Source organism: Typopeltis vanoorti, chromosome 2 (assembly GCF_054136105.1).
Source record: "Typopeltis vanoorti isolate ZY-2024b chromosome 2, IOZ_Tvanoo_1.0, whole genome shotgun sequence".
NCBI classification, from domain to species: domain Eukaryota; kingdom Metazoa; phylum Arthropoda; class Arachnida; order Uropygi; family Thelyphonidae; genus Typopeltis; species Typopeltis vanoorti.
In genome coordinates this window covers 174629214-174650072 of record NC_143550.1, presented here as the reverse complement: position 1 = coordinate 174650072, position 20859 = coordinate 174629214, and the positions used below count along the sequence as shown (strand labels likewise).

The following is a 20859-nucleotide window of genomic DNA, read 5'->3' as shown; positions in this document are numbered from 1 at the left end:
TGATGTCTGGAGTGTGGTTGAAGGCAAAAGACAGCTGTATGCAAGAGATGGGTTGCATGGAAGGTCATAAGCGATTGAAGAAGTTACTGTTTTTGGAACAAGTTGAAGAAAATGGGCAGGGAAACTAAAATTGAAAAGTTGTTGATCCTTATTCGTGGAATAAATTGCAGAATAGAGGGGATAAAAATCGGCAAGGGACTACTGAAATTAGTGACATGTATATCAGTTCTAAAGCTGGTACAAGAACTAAAGGGAATCTGCAATTTTTGTATACAAATGCAAGAAGTATTCGAAATAAGAGGAAAGAATTTTTGGCATTAATCAGTGCAATCTAACCAAAAGTTGTAGGCATTAGTGAAACTTGGCTGTCAGCAGATGTGGTCACTAGAATTGAATGTGATGGGTACAGTATTTTCAAGGAGGAGAGAGAAGATAGAAAGGGGGTGGGGGGGAGTAGTAGTGTTGATGTTAGTAGATGAGTTGCAGCCAAAGAAAGTAGTATATCAAGATGATAGACATGTAAATGATAGTGCATTTGAGGTAGTCTGGTGTGAAATAGTGACAAACCCAACCAAATATATAGTTGGTTGTTGCTATAGGCCAGGGTGTATAGGGGTGATATTGAATTCATGCATCAGCAAATTAGTGCAATGAGTGCAGGGTTAGTGATTATTATGGGGATTTTAATTATGGTGATATCATTTGGAAGGAGGAAATATCACGTGGCAAAAAGGAAATGAAATTCATACATCTTCTAAGAGATAATTACTTGAAACGCACATAACTGAAGGGACACGTGGTGTGTGAGTGTTGGATCTGGTCACTGGTTCAGAGGATATATGCATAAGTAAGGTGTCCTTGTTACCTCCAATTGGTGAGAGCGATCATGTGGTATTGACTTGGGAGGTTGCAAAATTTGTGGATCTCTCTCTTAAGAAGGGGCATATACGGAACTACAGGTTAGGCAATTATAACAAGCTTCGGAGTGAGCTTGCAGCAGTCCCATGGCAGAACATACTGCAGGGGAAAGATGTTAGCAGCGCAGGGGATAAAATCAGCAGGTATCCATGGAAGGCAATATCAAATTGTGTCCCAATGGTCAGGAAGACAAATTAGATAGGTGTTAAATGGATGAGTAGTAGTATCAGGCTTGATCTGCAAAAAAAGAAAATGATATGGAGAATTTACAAGGAGAAAGGCAATCAGTACACCCATGAGCAGTACAAGGACATTATGTTGGAGGTTTAATGGACTTTTTACTAGTTGTCTAGATAGTCGTAGTTTTGACTTACCGTATTGCTTGGATTTGCGTGCTAACTCTTCTCCATGGATGATTAGAATTCTTGTGTAGAGGCTTAAGTGCTGTGAGGACATTATGTTGGAGGTTTAAACCTCCAACATAATGTCCTCACAGCACTTAAGCCTCTACACAAGAATTCTAATCATCCATGGAGAGTAAAAAGTCCATTAAACCTCCAACATAATGTCCTCACAGCACTTAAGCCTCTACACAAGAGCAGTACAAGGCTCAAGCTAGGAAGGTTACCAGCCTAGTAAGAAAAGCTAAATCAGATTATGAGAAGATCTTAGCCAAGGAGATCAACGGTAATCACAAAGAGTTCTTTAGCTATGTGGCAAGTAAAAGGAAGAATGACTTCGGAAGGATAACCTTAGTGGGTGCTGATGGTATCGAGGTGACCAATTCAGATGTAATAGTAGAGTTACTGAGTGATCACTTTTCAAAAGTCTATCACCCAAGTGAGAATATCTCTGTTCCTGTAGCAATAACTAATGTGAGAATTGAAATCAAAGGTACTTAGTATATTGCAAAATTTAAATTCGAACACTGGTGTAGGTTTAGATGGAATATCAGCTCAGGTGTTGCATGAATGTGCAAAGGAATTGTCAATGCCTCTTGATTATTTAACTTAAGTTTGAACTCTGGTTTGGTTACGAATGAGTGGAAAGAAGGCAAAGTAGTTCCTTGGCATAAAGGTGGCTCTAAAACTGCGGTAGTTAATTAGCGACCAATCACCATCTCGAGAGTGGTGGTAAAAGTATTGGAAAAGTTGGTTAAAGACAAAATTCAAGAATGGGTAGATTAGGATATGATACTCTATAGGGGCCAACATGGTTTTGTTAAAGGTCGATCCTACCTTAGCATTTTATCAACTTTTTATAATAGAATGACATCTGAGTTGGACAAAGGAATTGGCTACACAGTGGTACTTCTGGATTTTACTAAGGCTTTTGACAGGATACCCCATGGAATACTGTTGCGCAAATTGGAGCAGTTGGGGATGGATACTAAACTGGTGATATGGATAGGAGATTTGCTCAGGTGACCAGTGGTGTGCCTCAGGCTCTGTGCTTGGGCCATTGTTGTTTACAGTGGTGGATTAAGAATAGTTGGGGCCCCTAGGCAAATTATATTCGGGGACCCCCAAAAAATGAATAAAAAAAAGTTATGTGGCAAATAAACGAAATTTTGTACTTTTGAATTTTTTAAACTTCTGGAATTTTCTGCCTGTTAAAGAATTAAAGGATGATAAATAATAAAACTTTTTAGTTTAATGAATAATTTTTTATGTCATTATTGCAAATTTCCTTTGCGAAATTTAGAATTCGCGAATTTATTGATTATGTCTCCAAAGTTTATTTTTTTGGCAAACTCGTGTTCAATGGAAATTAGGGATAAGGCATTTAATTACTCTTGGCTCATTACATCCCTCTTTTGATTTTTTATTAATGCCATCTTAGAAAAAGATGGCTCCCCTTCACACACTCCGCACGCCAATGTTAAATATAGTCAAAATGCGATACTCACGTTTGGATAGCATTTCATGGACAAAATTTTCTTAAATGTGTCTATGATATTTCCTTCATTTTCGCCCTTTTCCTTGATGTGAAGCGCGACATGTTGATGAAATTGAATTATTTCGTTTTCTAAAAGTTGTTCGAGATCGTTTGAATATTTTGCAACAAGTTGTTTAGCAACCTATTGTTTCTGTTGTAAATTAAAATCTAAATATTCAAAGAGAAACTAAAAGTTTGAATGAAGTTTTTCGTAGGCAACAGAGCGTTTTGCCATTTCTGTGATTACACTGTTGCATATAGCTAAATATGTTTCAATTTTGAACCAATCCATTGCCAAAAAATTATCATGGTATGTGGAACAAGATTCGTCTGTGAAAAATTTCAATTTCCTTTTATGCTTCTTCAGTTGTTAAACAGTTCAAATTCATTCAAATTTTTGATGGACTCTAAAATTTTTTTTCCTTCTGTTTCAAATTGATCAAAATTTCCTCGAATTTGTTTTAGATATTCTATTAAACTTCTTAAATGATCTGTAACATCGTTCACTATGACTGCATCTTTTTGAAATATTTTATTGACCTTGTAAATTCTTTCCAAAATATTGTACCAAAATACACATAGCATACATGTTTCTATTTCGCATAGTTTGAACAAAATGTTTGCTGCTTCATTTCTTGTGTCACAATTTTGTTAAATGGCTATTGCTAACATTTTTAAAAATTTAAGGATTGAAATATAATTTGATTTTAAAGATCTAACCGCGTCATCTCGTGCAGACCATCTTGTATCGGAAAGGGATTTAATCATAAAAGGTCGATTATTTCTTAAATTATTTAAGCGAATTTGTTACTTTAATAAATTCCATCTGTAAGTAGATCCGGACACAAAGTTAAATAGTTTTTGAATAAGTCCAAAAAACGACGTTACTTCAACACAAATACTCGCTGCAGTTTGTCCCACGAGATTTAGAGAATATTCAGCCAGATCATTGATTTCTTTTATTTGGCTTTGCACTCCACTGTATTTCCCTGACATGTTTGCTGCATTGTCGTAACTTTGACAACGACAATTTTTTATATCGAGGTTGCAATCTTGAATAAATTGTAAAATCTCTTGAGATAATGCACTACTTTGTGACTTTTAATAGGCAAAAATTTCAGAAACCTCTCATGTACTTCAAAAGTACTTGGATTTACATATCTTATTATAAAGGTAAGCTGATCAACATGTTGCAAATCAGGAGTGGAATCTACCATAATATCAAAGTATTTTGCTTCTTTAACTTCTTTTAGAATTTTGTCAAGTAAATACTCTACTAACAATTGAATAAACTCATCACAAATAGTTGAGGACAGGTATGACACATTTCCACGTCTACAATTTGTAAATTTCTCTATGTGATTTGCCGAAACACATCATATTTTGCTAATAATTCTAGCAATCTCAAATAATTGCCATTGAAAGGCGATCCAAATATTTCGTTTTTTCCTCTTAGTGCAAGCCCTCGCTCACAAAGAAAAAGTATTACATCGGCTATTCTTTGTAATACTTGTTTCCAATATTCGGACTGGGTTTCCATTTTTTTTTAATAAAAAGCATATCCAAACCCCTCTTGTTAGATCAAATGGACCAACTCATAACTGATCTTGAACGAGGCGCGTTATTTTCGTGGGTCGAAAGCTGAGATCCGGCATTTTTCCATCATTAAGCCCAACTATTAGTTGATCCCGAACTAAGAAAATAACTAGCAAAATCTGCAATACACCATTTTTGCCTTTGGTGAGAAAACTAGCCAAGGAAGATCAATTTCTTCGCAATTCAGCATTTTCCGTTTGAAAAAGGATTATTGAAATGAACCGTTGAACTCCTCCACTTATTTGAAGCATAGACTTTATCGTTGCTTTGTCATCAAAATCAATATTTTGTGGAAAATAACCTTTTTGAACAAAATATTGAATAAGCTGTTCTTGTTCACAATTATTCCATTCAGCAGGATCATCATTTGGCAAAACACGAACAGTCACTGTGTGTGATGCACTTTCTTGTCCATTATTATCATTAAGCACAAATTTTCCTCTCTCCTTAAAATTTTCACCATTTGAATCAGAACTAGGCAGAGAAGAAGGTGCGATTATTTGTTCATCATTTTCTATTTTCATAATAGAGCTCTCGGATGTCAATGTCGAAGAAAACAAAATACGAAGCTTGTCAACTAGCGGCGATATTAGTATTGTGGCATTATTTAAAGCGTAGTGTTAAATTGTGAATGAAGATATTTTATATATTATAATACTTCATTCATATTTAACATAATCCACCATGTCATAAGCAAGATGTGGTGTTATGTGGATTAATGGGCGGATGTTAGATGTACTGAAATACTTTCCCCTCGAAATAATAAGTGTCATGTTGTTCTATTAAATGTTAGCTGACTGAGAAAGAATATAGTGTAGCCTGTCATAAAATTAGTTATTGTGACAATAATAGATTTAAACTTTTAAGAACTATTTTCAACTTGATTGACTGAGCATAAAGAACTGAAATATTAATGTTTGATAGTTCATGGATTGTAATTATTCTGAATACTTTAAACTGAGCTAATATATTTATGATATGATTTATCCAATTGGATAGAGAGAACTATGTCAAAAAAATACTTATGCTTTAAGAATTAAGAAATGTTAACATTAGTCATGATCCTCAAACCTAATTGAGAAGTTATTAATATCTGAATGTGAATTTTTGTAATTTTTTAATTGGAAAACCTTTTGCAGATAGTTATACTTGTATGTATATGTTGTACTATTCTACATTAAATGTTTTCTTTTGTTGACTTAAACTTGGTGTTTGCCTGATTTTCTTTCATTGCACCACTCATAAAATTAATCGGACCTTTGCGGAAGCCTTAAATACTATGAATAATCTCGGCCTGAAGACAAAGTGATAATATAAGTATAGTTGATGATTGATTCCTCTATATTATTTAGACTAATCTGAATATAAGGTGGCACAGTATAATATCAATTTCTTTATATTCAGATGAGCATCAATCAACAACTAACAAATAAAAACAGAACTTAAGGAGGTAAAGATAAGATTAACAAACCAACAAAAATGGAACAGTCAGCTGGGTAGGACGTTCCAACAAAATGGCACAGTTGGCAGGATGTGAATTCACTAGTATAAATTAAGCAATTGAAATTTTGTGTGATAGTAGAAGAAGTAATCCTTAAAACCTTGATAGTAAAATTAAGTGAATCACAGTGAGCAGGTTATGGAGCAGAATCAGGCAAGGAAAAAGGCTATTTTAGAATTGAGATTATTGAATTTAAGTTTGAAGCTAATAGATTAATATGGATGTTACACTCAGTACGGGAATGGAAGATAGTGAATTTTTCCGAACTGTAAACCCCCAACAAGTCTTTCCTCAATTTTCAGGAGAAGAATCAGATGATGTACTATCTTTTTTTTTTCTTTCGTTGAAAAACTCAGAGACAGCAAATTGGACTGACTTTCAGTTACTGATATTGCTCAGAAACAAATTAATTGGTAAGGCTAAAGCGTATTTATGCTCTTCCCCTGTCCTTAAGAAAACCTTAGAATATGACCAATTTAAAGAAGTGCTAATCTCAGTATTCTCCCACACAACAAATCAATACCAAATCCTTAAACAACTACATGAATGTGTTCAAAGTGATAAGGAAAGTGTGAATACCTATTTCAATAGACTGTTAAGCATTGCCAAGTCAATGAGGATATCCTTTGCTGAGAAACCCCACTTAGAATGGACCACCTTCCAGCAATTTAGAATAGGATAACATGATAATTTAAGGGAAGTAATTCATAAGAAGGGGCTACTGATCTGGAGGGGTGTTTTGAACTAGCAAAAAGTAGAGAGAGGATACTTGAGGAAATGCATCAAATTTCCTCCATTAGGCAAATGTTAGCCCAAGATTGTAATGCTCAAGTCCCCTCCTTATCAACTCTTATGTATCTATCAGGTGCCACTTACCTACCAAGGGCAATGCCAAAGAGGCTTTCTGTTGTTCCTACTATCTCTGGATGGGAAAATGATAGGGAAGCCACTCAAATCTGAAAGAAAGGAAGATTAATACCCTGTATTAGACCCTCAAGAGATGACAAACCCTAAGTTGATAAGTTCAACTAAGTCTATTGAGAAAATTCCTTTTAACCTTGGGACTAAAAAAGGACAAGCTGAGCCTTTAAACCCCTGCAGATACGATCAATCATCTGATAACCTTATCAGCTATAAAGACATCCTAGATTCCTGTGGTTTCAATTCTCTAAAAATGCAAACTGTAGTCAAAGTAACCGGGAGATTGCCATTGTCACTCGTACAGGGCTTAATCGAGGAGGTTCCTTGTGAGATGCTTTTGGATACTGGTGCCCATATATCTGTTATTTCGAGTTCTCTGGTAAGTAAGTTCAATAATCAAATCTCTGATAATGCCTCCTTGATCCAGAACCCTATAAAGATTACGAGTATTGCTAAAGTTGAAATGATTGCATAAAGGAAAATAGTCGCTAATTTACACATTCCTTGCTTCCCCATTTCATTCTTGCATGAGCTCGTCATTCTTCCTGAGATTGCGGACACAAATGGTCAAGTCATTTTGGGTCTAGATTTCCTAGAAAAGAATAGGAACAAAGAGCATGATACGATGGAGATGGAAGTAGTAAGGCCCAAGGAGGGTCTTGAAAAAAAAAAAAAAAGAAGTTATTGAATGAAGCATTCAGCTCAACTGAATCGGAGACTATAAAGAGTGAAATTGAGGAATTTATTCAATCAATCTTCTTAAAATATTCTCAAGTCTTTACGGATGATGTCGGCTCATTAACCTGTGCTGAGAAAATTGCGCACTCCATTCAGATTACCACGGACTGTCCTTTGTACATAAAACAGTACAAGACCCCCCTAAAATATTTGGACAGACTTCAGGACCTCTTGAATGAATATAAAAAGGTGGGAATCATAGAAAAGTCAAACTCCAGGTGGAACAGCCCCTTCATATTAGTAGAGAAACCTGATGGGAGCCCAAACCCTGCGTGAGATTAATAAGGTCACTAAGCCCATTGATTGAATGAAGCCCTTTGCAACATAGAAGAATTGCTAACAAGTCTAGAGGGAGCAACGTTCTTTTCAAATTTAGACCTGAACTCTGGCTATTTCCAGATTCCCCTTAGGAAAGAAGATAGACAGTTTTTCGCCTTCACAACTCATTGGCAGAAATATCAGCTCTGTCGACTTCCATAGGGGGCAAGAAACTCAGCCATGAGCTTTCAGTGTCTAATGAACACTGTTCTCTCAGACATGTTGGGGAGGGGAGTCACGTGCTTTCAGGATGACCTGTTGATCTACACCCAGGACCTGAAGTCTCACATGAATATCTTGAATGGTGTGTTGGAAAGATTAGACAAATCAGGACTATCACTGAAGTGCTCAAAGTGTAAGCTCTTCATGAAGGAAGTAGAATATCTGGGTCATGTAGTAAGCAATAGAGGCATTATTCCCACCCAAGAAAATGTCACTGCCATCCTAAAGACAAGAATCTCTACTTCTGTGAGGCAAGTTCGAAGGTACTTGGGAATGGTGAACTTTTATAGAAAGTTCATTCCTAATTGCTCCCAAATAATGCAACCCATCGTCGAACTGACCAAAAAAAGGGAAAAGTTTTGTTGGAGGGAAAAACAACTGCTTGCCCACAACTCCCTCAACCTTGCACTAACCAAGGCTCCAGTCTTAGCCTACCTGAAACTCGAGAAGCCCTTCTTTCTATCCACGGATGCTTCTAATGACACCATTGCTTCCGTAGTGGAACAAGAGGAAGGGGGAAATCTTAGACCAATAGCGTTCTTAAGTAGGAAGCTCTCCACATCTAAAAGGAATTATTCTGTAATTGAGAAAGAAACCTTAGCCGTTGTACATGCCCTAAGAAAGTTCAGGTACATGCTGCTAGGGCAGAAGATATTTTTAAGGTCAGACCACAAACCTCTGACATTCTTGTCTTCCATGAAAGACAAGAATTAGAGAATAATCCACTGGGCATTGGAGATACAAGAGTTCCACATCGAGATAAGCTACGTTCCTGGAAAGCATAATGTAGTCGCTGACTACCTTTCCAGAGCGCTAGATGAAGAGACAAAAGAGAACTCAGATTATGAGGAAGGAAACATCAAATTAATAAAGACAGGAGGAGAACAACAAAACCACAAGAAACCACCCCACCTCCAGAATTGGAGAATTTCCCATAAGGGAAGCTCAAAAGCAAGACCCAATATGGGGAGAAATTTATCTACAGATCCAAAAAGGAAATGGAGTTTTGGAAAAACATTCCTTCCTACAATCCCTATTCGTAGATGGTGATGGTCTTCTGTTGGCAAAACAAGACATCACTGGACATTGGAAAAATAAGATAGTAGCTCCCACGATAACAATCCCTTGGATACTACATTCCTTTTACGATGCAGGTTTGGAAGGTCACCAGGTTTTTTTTTGAGAACTTGGAACAGAATAAAAGATAGGTATGTGTGGAAAAGAATGAGAAGAGATGTTGAAGCCTATGTATCTTCATGTATATTGTGTCAACATAAACCAGGTAACAGAAAAAGGCTCCCCTCCAGCCCTTTCCCATTCCAAGTGTCGTACATTTCAAGCTGTGGCAATGGACATCATAGGGCCCTTCCCAACCAAATTGAAAGGAAACCGATATATACTAGTGGTAATTGACACCTTGTCTAGATTTCCTGAGGCCACTGCTATGAAGCACCAAACTGCCCAGACTGTGGCAAACAAATTCTTTGAGCTGATAATTTCAAGACATGGAACTCCCAAAACCTTCTCACTGATAAGGGAACAAATTTCACAGCTGAAGTCAAGCTTCAGTTATGTAAATTACTGAAAATACAGAAACTGTTCACCACTTCCTACCATCCTCAAGGAAATGGAATGTGTGAGAGAATAAATCTAACTCTGAAGCAAACCCTATCTAAACTTGCAGATGGTCAATTAACTGATTTGGACAACTTCCTCTCACACACCCTCTTTGCCTGTAGAACAGCATTGCACTCTGCTATAAGGGAGGCTCCAGCAGTGGTCCTATACGGGTTTGAACCCCCTTTCCCTTATGACTTTAAGGACTTGAAAGCTAGTTCTGGTTTCCTTGACATAGACGAGTATATTAATAACTTGATTTATGAGAATAGAGTTGCATATGACCTTGTGGCAGAAGCCAGTTAGAATAGCTCACAAAAAGCCAGAGCTTATGCAAATAAGATATGAAGGTATAAGGAGCTAAAGCCTTGGAACCTTGTGTTTCTAGAACAGCAACCCAGCAATAAGAGAGGGGGGGAAATTTGGTAGAGGTGCTGCAGGCCCTTATGAGATAGTTGATAAAACATCCCCTGTGAACTATAGAATAAAAAAAAATATCAGGACAAAAAAGAACCATATTTATCCATTCAGACACGTTGAAATTAATTAAGAATAGGTCAGATTATCTGGTCTGCCTGGGAGATCCCATTGAAAAGGTATGGGATAGAAAAAGAAATTATCAAAGAGTGAGTGAATTTGGAAGAAATAACTTGGATTCAGAAAAAAAAAAAATGAAACAACCTAGGCGCATCGCCGAAAGTCTAAGGAAGGATTTGTATACTGAAGAAAACCCCCCAGATTACCAATATAGAAGATATACTACACTTGAACGTGATAACAGTAGGGATCTAAGTAAGGAAGGGGAAGAAAATGCATGTATTATAGAAAACACAGGAAGGAATTTCATCCAAAAGAGATATAACCTAAGACCCAGAAAAAAAGTAGTATGATACGATGGAGATAGAAGTAGTAAGGCCCAAGGAGGGTCTTGAAAAAAAAAAAAAGAAGTCTGATTCCTCCACCAATGAATCTTAGGTGAAAAATTTTTCTTTAAAGAAAAATTTTTCAGAGAAAGAGTAGGCCATTGTTAAATTGTGAATGAAGATATTTTATATATTATAATACTTCATTCATATTTAACATAATCCACCATGTCATAAGCAAGACTTGTAAATACTATTTGTTCTTAGTCTCTTGCTTATAATATGTTATTCATATAATTGCTTTGAGTTTTGTTTGTTGTTAATTAATTATATAATCTTAGGATATGTAATAGTAATAAAAAGACTATAAAAATGTCATTCATTTTATTTACTATTCTGTAAAATTTATTAAAAGAAACTTTGTGTATATAAATTTAAATGTACCTTATGTGAACTGTGATATATTTTTTTATTATTTCTGTAAGTGAAAGTAATTTTATGGAATTCTACTGATTGGATTTGATTGGCTGCTGACGGAGAAACGGAGTTTATTTTAGTTAGCTCGAGCTGACAGCATGAGCTACTGTGTATGAAGAGAAAAGCCAGATGATATAAGCTGAACTGGTTAAACCCAGATTTTGGCGGGAAGGAGAGAATGTAGTTGATTGGAAAACAAAAGTAAGGAGGAGAAGCCTTAGAGACAGCATAGAGATTGGTAGCGAGTGACAGAAGGGGAGTTAATATATGCCGCAAATCGACTAGGAAAGGACAGGGAATTAATAGGTATTTCGAATTACTTATATGGGAGTTCTGATACTACGATAAATTCCAAATGGTTAGTGGAAGAATAGTGCAGAACTGAAGTTAATACATAGAAGAAAATAAGGAATTAGTAGATAACTTAAACCAAATGCATCAAGACTTGTGTATTTGTGTGTCTATAATTCAGTTATTATAGTGGAAGATTTCTTTTGAATTGTGTTGCCATAAAGTAAAAGTCAACAAGAATTTCAAGTGTGCCCATGCGAATTTGTTGTGTAGAAGTGGTAACCCAGTAAGAGTTGTCCTTTCTATAAATTGTGACGCAATATCAGTTAACTCCATTGGATATATTTTGACCTTAGCTGTGGTGTTATGTCGATTAATGGTTGGATGTCAGATGTACTGAAATACTTTCCTCTCGAAATAATAAGTGTCATGTTGTTCTATTAAATGTTAGCTGACTGAGAATGAAAATAGTGTAGCCATAAAATTAGTTATTGTGACAATAATAGAGTTAAATTATAAGAACTATTTTCAACTTGCTTGACTGAGCATAAAGAACTGAAAAATTAATGTTTGATAGTTTATGAATTGTAATTATTCTGAATACTTTAAACTGAGCTAATATATTTATGATATGATTCATCCAACTGGACAGAGAGAACTATGTCAAAGAAATACTAATGCTTTAAGAATTAAGAAATGTTAACATTAGTCATGATCCTCAAACCTAACTGAGAAGTTATTAATATCTGACTGTGAATTTTGTAATTTTTAATTGGAAAACCTTTTGCAGATAGTTATTATTATTATTATTATTGTTCCGGGAAACTCCAAGGAGTCGACAGACTCATCGAGGGAGGCCCTAACATCACGTCTGGAACAACTATTCAACATTCACACATAATCTATCATATCTTGCCTTGAACTCATTCACGGTCGTAGCACCCACAACAGATTCTGGAAGCTTATTCCACTCATTCACCACTATCCAAGTAAAAAACCTGGCTCTAATACCCTTGTCAACCGCGCTCTTGCCCAGCTTCCACGCATGGCCCCTAGTCCTCCCACCACCAGTCATATTTTCAAAAATATCTTCTAGATCAATCTTATAAGAACCCTTCAGTAATTTGAATGTCTCAATCATATCACCCCTCCGTCGCCTATCGTCCAATTTCTGCAACCCACATATCCTCAAACTATTCTCATAAGGTTCATTCCACAGACCTGCTATCATCTTGGTCACTCGTCTCTGGACCCTCTCCACTTCCTCCCCATTACGAAGAAACCCTGGTGCCCATAACTGGGCACAAAAGTCCAGATGGGGTCTTATCAAGGCTCGATACAGAGGAACAACAACTTGTTTGTCTCTGCATGTTAAAGTATTTTTCATAAGCCAAGTGATTTGGTGAGCTGTTTTAGTCACTTTTGCAATGTGCACCCTAAACTTCAACTCCCTATCCACCAGCACTCCCAAACGCCTTGGCCTCATCAATCTCCTGGAGTACGGTTCCATCAATGCGATATACTGCTGCTATTCTTTTCACCCCAAAGTGCATAACCTTACACTTTGCCACATTAAACTGACATCCATTTTTTCTAGCCCAGTCCTCCAAACTATCCAAATCATCCTGTAAAATTTTGACATCCTGTGCACTCACAATTGCTCTACCCAACTTTGCATCATCAGCAAACAAGTGAACACTTCCTCTCAAATCCTTTCCTATATCATTGATGAACAAATTGAAAAGCAGTGGTGCAAGAACAGAGCCCTGCGGCACTCCACTAGTCACAAGACATCTTTTTGACTACACTCCTGAATAAACCACTCTCTGGTATCTCTCCTTCAACCACCCTCCTATCCATCTTACCAACCCTTTATCTATCCCCATCTGCTCCAGTTTACTGATTAGGGTTCCATGTGGTATCCTGTCAAAAGCCTTGGCAAGGTCCAGTAGTATCACTGTAAACCCATTTCCCCTATCCAGTTCAGCCGTCACTGTGTTATAAAACATGAGCAAGTTACTGAGGCATGATCTACCCTTCACAAAACCATGTTGTCCCCCATACAATATCCCATTTTCATCTATCCAATCCTGTATTCTTTTCTTGACTAATTTCTCTACGACCTTGACAATGATTCCTGATATGCTAATCGGTCGGTAATTTACAACAGTAGTCTTGGAACCTCCTTTATGCAGTGGAACTATTTTCCCCTCCTTCCATCCGCTCGGGACTAACCCAGACCCGAGACTCAAATTAAACAAAATGGTCAAGGGTACTGACAATTCTTTAGCTGCTTCTCGTACTACACGAGCTGGTATACCATCCAATCCCACAGATGTATTGACATTGAGGTTATACATGTATAACTATCTGCAAAATTTAATTCCACATTAAATGTATTCTTTTGTCGAGTTTCTTTCATTCCATCGCTCATAAAATTAATTGGACCTTTGCGGAAGCCTTAAATGCTATTAACAACCTCGGCCTGAAGAAAAAGTGATGATATAAGTATAGTTGATGATTGAATCCTCTATATTATTTAGACTAATCTGAATACAGGGTGGCACAGTATAATATAAATTTCTTTATATTCAGATGAGCATCAATCAACAACTAACGAATAAATACGGAACTTAAGGAGGAAAAGATAACATTATCAAATCAACAAAAATGGAACAGTCAGCTGGGTAAGACGTTCCAACAAGTTTCGATCTTTATTGAGGTCTCTTCAGTGGGAGGCAGGCCCTAAGTGGAGATACCAGGCAGTAGCATTAGTGAGGTCATCTCTACTTATAGGAGTTGCTAAAAGGTGCGCCACCTTTTTATTAAACTATTCTGGATTTAGAGAAAGATGTTGAAAATTTATTTTTCACTTGGTTAGACTATAATAAATTTAGTTTAATCCTTTATCCAAGTGTAAGCAAACAAAGTGTGCACCTGAAAGTATCTTCAGGACTGGGGTAAGGAAGTATGACACCAGACAACTTCACCACGTAATAAAAAGGTGGCACACCTTTTGACAACTCCTATAGGTAAAGATGACCTTGCTAATGCTTCTGCCTGGTATCTCCACCTAGGGCCTGGCTCCCACGGAAGAGACCTCAATAAAGGTCGAAACTAGTCTGGGTAGTGGCCCTTCCCTTAATGCATAACATTATACATATCCACAAGGAGATGTGTTTTGCATTATGCATTACTGAGATAGGAGTGATGTTAGCTTGCTCCACCTTTGCAATGAGTTGCCTGGTGTTGTACTACCTTTCCCCAGTCCTAAAGATACTTTCAGGTGCAAACTTTGTTTGCTCACACTTGGATAAAGGATTAAACTAAATTTATTATAGTCTAACCAAGTGAAAAATAAATCAACGTCTTTCACTAAATCTAGAGTAATTTAATAAAAAGGTGGCACACCTTTTGGCAACTCCTATAGGTAGAGATGACCTTGCCAATGCTTCTGCCTGGTATCTCCAATTAGGGCCTGGCTCCCACTGAAGAGACCTCAATGAAGTTCGAAACTAGTCTAACCAAGCGCAAAATAAACTTTCAACATCTTTCTCTAGATCCAGAGTAATTTAATAAAAAGGTGGCACACCTTTTGGTAACTCCTATAGGTAGAGATGACCTTGCTAATGCTTCTGCCTGGTATATCCACTTAGGACCTGGCTCCCACTGAAGAGACCTCAATAAAGGTCGAAACTAGTCTGGGTAGTGGCCCTTCCCTTAATGCATAACATTATACATATACGCAAGGAGATGTGTTTTGCATTATGGGAGATACTGAGATAGGAGTGATGTTAGCTTGCTCCACCTTTGCAACAAGTTCCCTGGTGTTGTACTATCTTACCCCAGTCCTGAAGATACTTTCAGGTGCAAACTTTGTTTGCTCACACTTGGATAAAGGATTTAACTAAATTTATTATAATTCATAGTGCAGATACCTTAATTTACCCATTGCCAAAACACTTTTGTGAGAAGGTGCATTGTCCTGATGAAAGATGATTTTTTCTTCTGCAAACTAGATCTTTTCTCACGAATTTTTTCGTCTGGTCTGGTTATAAGATTGGAAGAATATTCCCCCGTTATTGTTTTACCCTTTTCAAGATAATTAATAAACAAAATGCTTTTAGCATCCCAAAACAACGATGCCATGACCTTTCCTGCTGATGGAACCGACTGTCTTCTTTGGCACTGAACAACAGGCTTCTGTCCACTGTTTTGACTGCTGTTTGGATTTTGGTGTGTAATGGTGAATACAAGTCTGATCGATAGTAATTGATGCACAAAATCAGTTTTATTCTTGTTAAAACGCTCCAAGCACTGTTCAGAGATTTTCATGCAAGTGTGTTTTTGATCTGCTGTGAGCAAGCATGGCACCCATCTTGTGCAAAGCTTTTTCATTTGCAATTCTTCATGCAAAATATATTCTACGTTCTTTTGAAATGCCTACAGTCTCAGCAGTTTCATGCACTTTGACTCGCTGGTCATCCGATACCATATCATGCAATTGATCAATAATTTCTGGTGTTGTTACACTTTTTGGACGTCCTTCACGTGGATCATCTTCAAGGCTGGTACGGTCACGTTTAAACTCCGCAGCCCATTTCTTAATTGTCGAAAACAAAGGAAAAGAGAGAACTTTTATGAAGTTCAAATGAATTTCTTTTGCCATTAAATCCTCTTTTACAAAGAATTTTATAACCGCACGATACTCAATTTTATCCATTTCAAGGGATACAGACAACACTTTGGCTTCCGACAGCTGTATAAAATAAACTACTTGATAGAATGACTTGCAATTTCACATGGATGTTTATGAAGATGTATCAACTTAGAGAAAAAAAATCTTGCTGATAGTGTTGCCATATATGATCGAAGCGGAGAACTTTTCAGACCACCCTCATATAATTTTATGTATTACTCATAAGGAATTAAGAATTAATAAAAGAATATCTCTAATTGTATTTTATTTTATTGTGCTTTAGTCAAATAAAACGATTATGAGATTGTACACTGTAATATATTGGAAAAACTTGAAAAACTTGTCTGATTGATCTTTATAAAAAAAAACAAAAACAAAAATTTCAGAATTATTGTTTACTCTTTTGCTGATGTTAAAATTTGCGTCTTTAAATTGTGCCTGTATATGGCAGCTAGAATTACACTTAAAGGCAAACAAAAAATATCCACGCTATCAACAAGGTAGAAAAAAATTTCCATCACTAATTTTTACATTAATTCAATCTTATATGACTTACAATAATCACTCTTATATTCTTTGATTTTACCACTCTAGTGTGATTTCTGATCATCAAAGGTTCCTTCCCCAATACGTAAACGATACCAAATAATAATATATTTCTCAAAATTTCAGTGTACACATGAGAAAATTTTGTATCAAAGATTTGTGATTTTGGCATGCAAACTTAAAAAAGGTTGCCCACCCCTGGTATAAGTCATTTCAAGATGAGAAGTCGATCGTGTTTTGATATCTGGTATTACTGAAAGTAAGGGAGAGGGATGCATGCTCTTTCTTGCACGAGACCAGAAGTAACTGCCATTTGGACAAGAGGCAAGTTTGCAGCATTTGGTATTTCAAAGTCTGATTTGGATTTGATGATGATTCTTTTACAGCTGTTGTGAGCTGCAGTATAGTAAGAGTGAGCAGCTGAAGTTCTGATCTTGAGCCATTTTTTCTTGTATTTGCACACTTTTTTGAGAACCAAGGCTTGAATGATGGCTGTGAATGTGGGGTGAAATAAGATAAGGCCTTCATTCCTGTGAGAATTTCCATTATTTGGTCTGAGCAGGTGTTTCGATCAGCAGAAATGAAGCATGACCATGGGAAGGAGGAACAGAAGTCATGGAGATCATCCCATTTGGCATCCTTGTAGTGCCAAAGGACATGAGACTGAGAACTGGTGGATGAAGTTTGTTCTTCAGTGAAAGAGATTTATACGGTGTTGTGATCTGAGTTACCAAAAGGAGAACTGCCCTCTGCAGTATACTTGGAAGGGGAGCTTGTTAGGAAGTGATCAAATGTGTTGGCAGTCAGGTATTCTGGTAGGGAGATTGATGATCTGTGTTAAGTCACTGCTAATGGCAAGTACCTCGGTATTCCTGCCTGCTTGATGGGTGAAAGAAGGAAAGCCAATTTGAGTTGTGGACGATGAAGTCCCCAAGAAGGATGACCTCATGATTAGAATATTTTGACTGTAGAAAGTTGAGCTTTAGAGAGAAAGATAGTTGAAGAAGTCAGAGTGGTAAATGATATCATATGATATACATCATTATTTAATTTCCCCTCCCTTCTTTTATATTAATCCCAGACATGAACAAACCTACAGCACATCTGTGTTGTGTGGGAGCAGGTGGAGTTAAAAAAACAGAATTATTGATTTATTATTATTATTATTTGACACCTCCAGGGAGTCCAAAGACTCATCGAGGGAGGGACCTGCTCTACAACTCTGTCTCCACCACTCAATCCACCAACTACAATGAACTGCAACTACTTTAATGCCATCTACTGTCCACTACCACCACTGCTAGTATTTTCACAATCACAAACATCCATGTTCACAGCGGGATTCTAATCCACAGCCTTTTGGCTGGAGAGCGGATACGCTAACCACTTTTTTTCTTGAAAAGTTATAGTCCTTGGGAGAAAACACCAAGAGGAAAAAAGACTATATGCCAACAGATGGAATGACAGAAGGGGATTAATGTAGATTTAAAGTAGTACTGTAATGGCTGTTGAACTTGCTGTTTTTAAAAGTAGAAGAATAACTGAAGCTAGTTCAGCAGAAAAATGAACATTTTTCTTAAACATTTTCATGAAAATGTTTAAGAAAAGACATAATGCAGGAATGAACATTATCAGAAAGTTACTGGAGTCAATATTTTGTAAAACTGATATCTAGATTGTCATTTTAAAGAAAGCAGGAAGCATTTTTAGAGGTTTTTGGTGCACCAAGCATTAGCTAAAAGTACAGATGGCAATGCTGAGTGATTTTCATAATAGACATAATACACATTATATTAAAAAAGGGGTCTGTTCAGGGATTTGTCATACTGGGTATATATGTACCAAGGATGGTTGGGACAAGATATGCAAATGCAACAGATGTTCCTAAAATTGGAATGGAAAGTGGGAAAAGAATTTTCCATAGATAAAAGAAAGTATCATGAAATACAAGGGATGTGCTCAAATTGAGGAATAATATGGAAGTCTGCCCTCTCAGCAAATGTTAATTGGTCTAATCTTTGTACATTTTAATCAAACTTTGCCCAAATGAATATAGAGCAAACTTAATTAATATTAAGTTTGCTCTATATTGCATGCATTATCTCCTTCATTTGATTATCATATATTCCATATCTCACAACTTCTGGCAAAACTGTAAACAACCTCTATCTCAGTCCTGACAAGCTTTGATACATGATCTCATGTGAACAGGTGAAATCTTCTTTCTTCAGTTATTTCCTGTGTAGAGGGTTTCTTTTTTGCATCAATATCCCCATTTTCAAAGTAATGCATTGCATACATATTTTCATATTCCCTTTTCCAGTCGCATGCTTGATTTGATGGTGTACCTTACTGAAAGTCAGATCCATTATTAAAAGCTAGTGTAGTCCAATGACATACACTTCGATGCAACTTCTATAATAATTTCAGAGTAACTGCCTCCCAGTAGCAGTAATTTTGGTGAAAGCATTAAAAATATTGATATTTGATTGTTTTTTTTTAAATAGAAAATTAACTAATAGATAATAAGACATTAACTAAAAAACCAACTTACTTGACAAAGTAGGCAACAAACTTCAGGTCCTCTAAGCTGCCATCAATAACAACATCTTCAAATGTCCGTACATATCCTAGGTATAAATTATAACATCTCAAATTTTCAATTATTAGATAAATATGACCATTTTCAATATACAAAAATTAAACTCATAATTATTTTTTATTCTTACTCAGAATAATTTATTTTCCATACATAAATCCCGGATGAGCCCATGTTTCACAGATGTTTATTTTTAGTCCAACGGTAGCTCAGTTGACAGAATGGTAGACTGTAGGAGGACAGTACACGTATCTATAGATTGGTGGTTCAAATCCACCTCAATGGAAATTCTTTTGCCTGAAAGTGTAGTGAGTGCAGAAACTGAAATGGGTTTAAGGTTTAAGGCATCGTTCAATGATTTTTTTGCAAGAGAGTATAGACCTCCTGCAATGAGTTCTTTGACTCCATTGCAGTCAGATAATAATCATACTAATAAAGTGTAAATAACCTTGGGCAGTTTCTTTCAGACTTTGTTGGCTTCTTAACACAGCAATTTAAGATTAAAAATGTCCTTTAAAATTTCCTAGTCTTTACGCAAAACAATATGATGTTGATAGTTGGAAATGAGTGTTACTCATTGGCTGAACTGAAATATTACATTTAGTATATATACAATCTCAACATTAATGAACTACTTGCTGACAGCCACATGTAGCTCAGCATATTGACGCTTGATGCACTGAGTGTTCAAACAAGTCATTTTGAGCGCTTCTTTAAATTTTTTTACACAGATGCTGCAAGAAATGTAAATCATCTTAATCTCTGGTCAGATATCACAAATGTAATAAAAGGCAATTTGACATTCAATATCTTTTGACAATCAAAAGATATTGAAACCAATAAACCACAATTCCCCCCCCCCCCAAACAACAAGGATTACTCTAAATCCATCATCATTCCCTATATCCGAGGCACCTCGGAAAAAATTACAAAAATCCTAAAAAAAACATGACTTAACTTCTTGTTACAGATCTTATAAAAAAAATTGGCATCCCTTGTCCACTCCACTAAAGACCAACTCTCCCTCCCCCTTCCCCCTAGACCTACCTGGTGTATACCAAGTCCCTTGCAGCTGTAAGCTGTCCTACTTTGGCCAAACAGGCAGGACAGCTAATATCAGAATTTCAGAACAGAAGGACTACATCCAGTTTCATCAATACAGCCACTCTGGTCTTGCAGACCATGCACTGGATTTCCGCCATAGAATACGGTGGAAGAAAGCCACGATAATACACCGTAGTAAATTCAAATACGAAAGGCTATTTATGGAATCAGCCTCAGCCCTAAGAAACAATCCAAACCTAAACAAATTTGGTTGCATGAGACTGCCCTAAATTTGGGAAACCTACATCAGAAGACCTTCAGCCCAATCGGTGAAGAATACCAACATTGCCTGCTAGGGGGCACCATCAGGACCTTTAAGAGAAAGAATAGTTTCCTGCTTCGTTCTTCATTTACTGTCTGTTGTGCTTGCGTGCACGTGTCTTGTATTTAAGTTCCAGTGATAATGGCAACGTGACGCTGCCGAAATATTGGAAGTGTATTAAAATTTATTTTAATGTATATTCTATTATACATTGTAATTTCCTTAAGCTATTTAGTAATTAAGTAATGA

The 20859-nt window shown here is 36.6% G+C and overlaps 1 protein-coding gene across 1 annotated transcript in view; it reads right to left on the bottom strand.

Annotated features, from left to right (window-relative positions):
* Window positions 1–20859, bottom strand: part of LOC150109678 (apoptosis-inducing factor 3-like) — a 288264-nt gene that overhangs the window by 34781 nt on the left and 232624 nt on the right. Inside the window, exon 9 of the mRNA XM_090402963.1 lies at window positions 19200–19275. Within this exon, the coding sequence (XP_090259089.1) occupies window positions 19200–19275 (76 nt within the window). The remainder of the gene's footprint in view (window positions 1–19199; window positions 19276–20859) is intronic.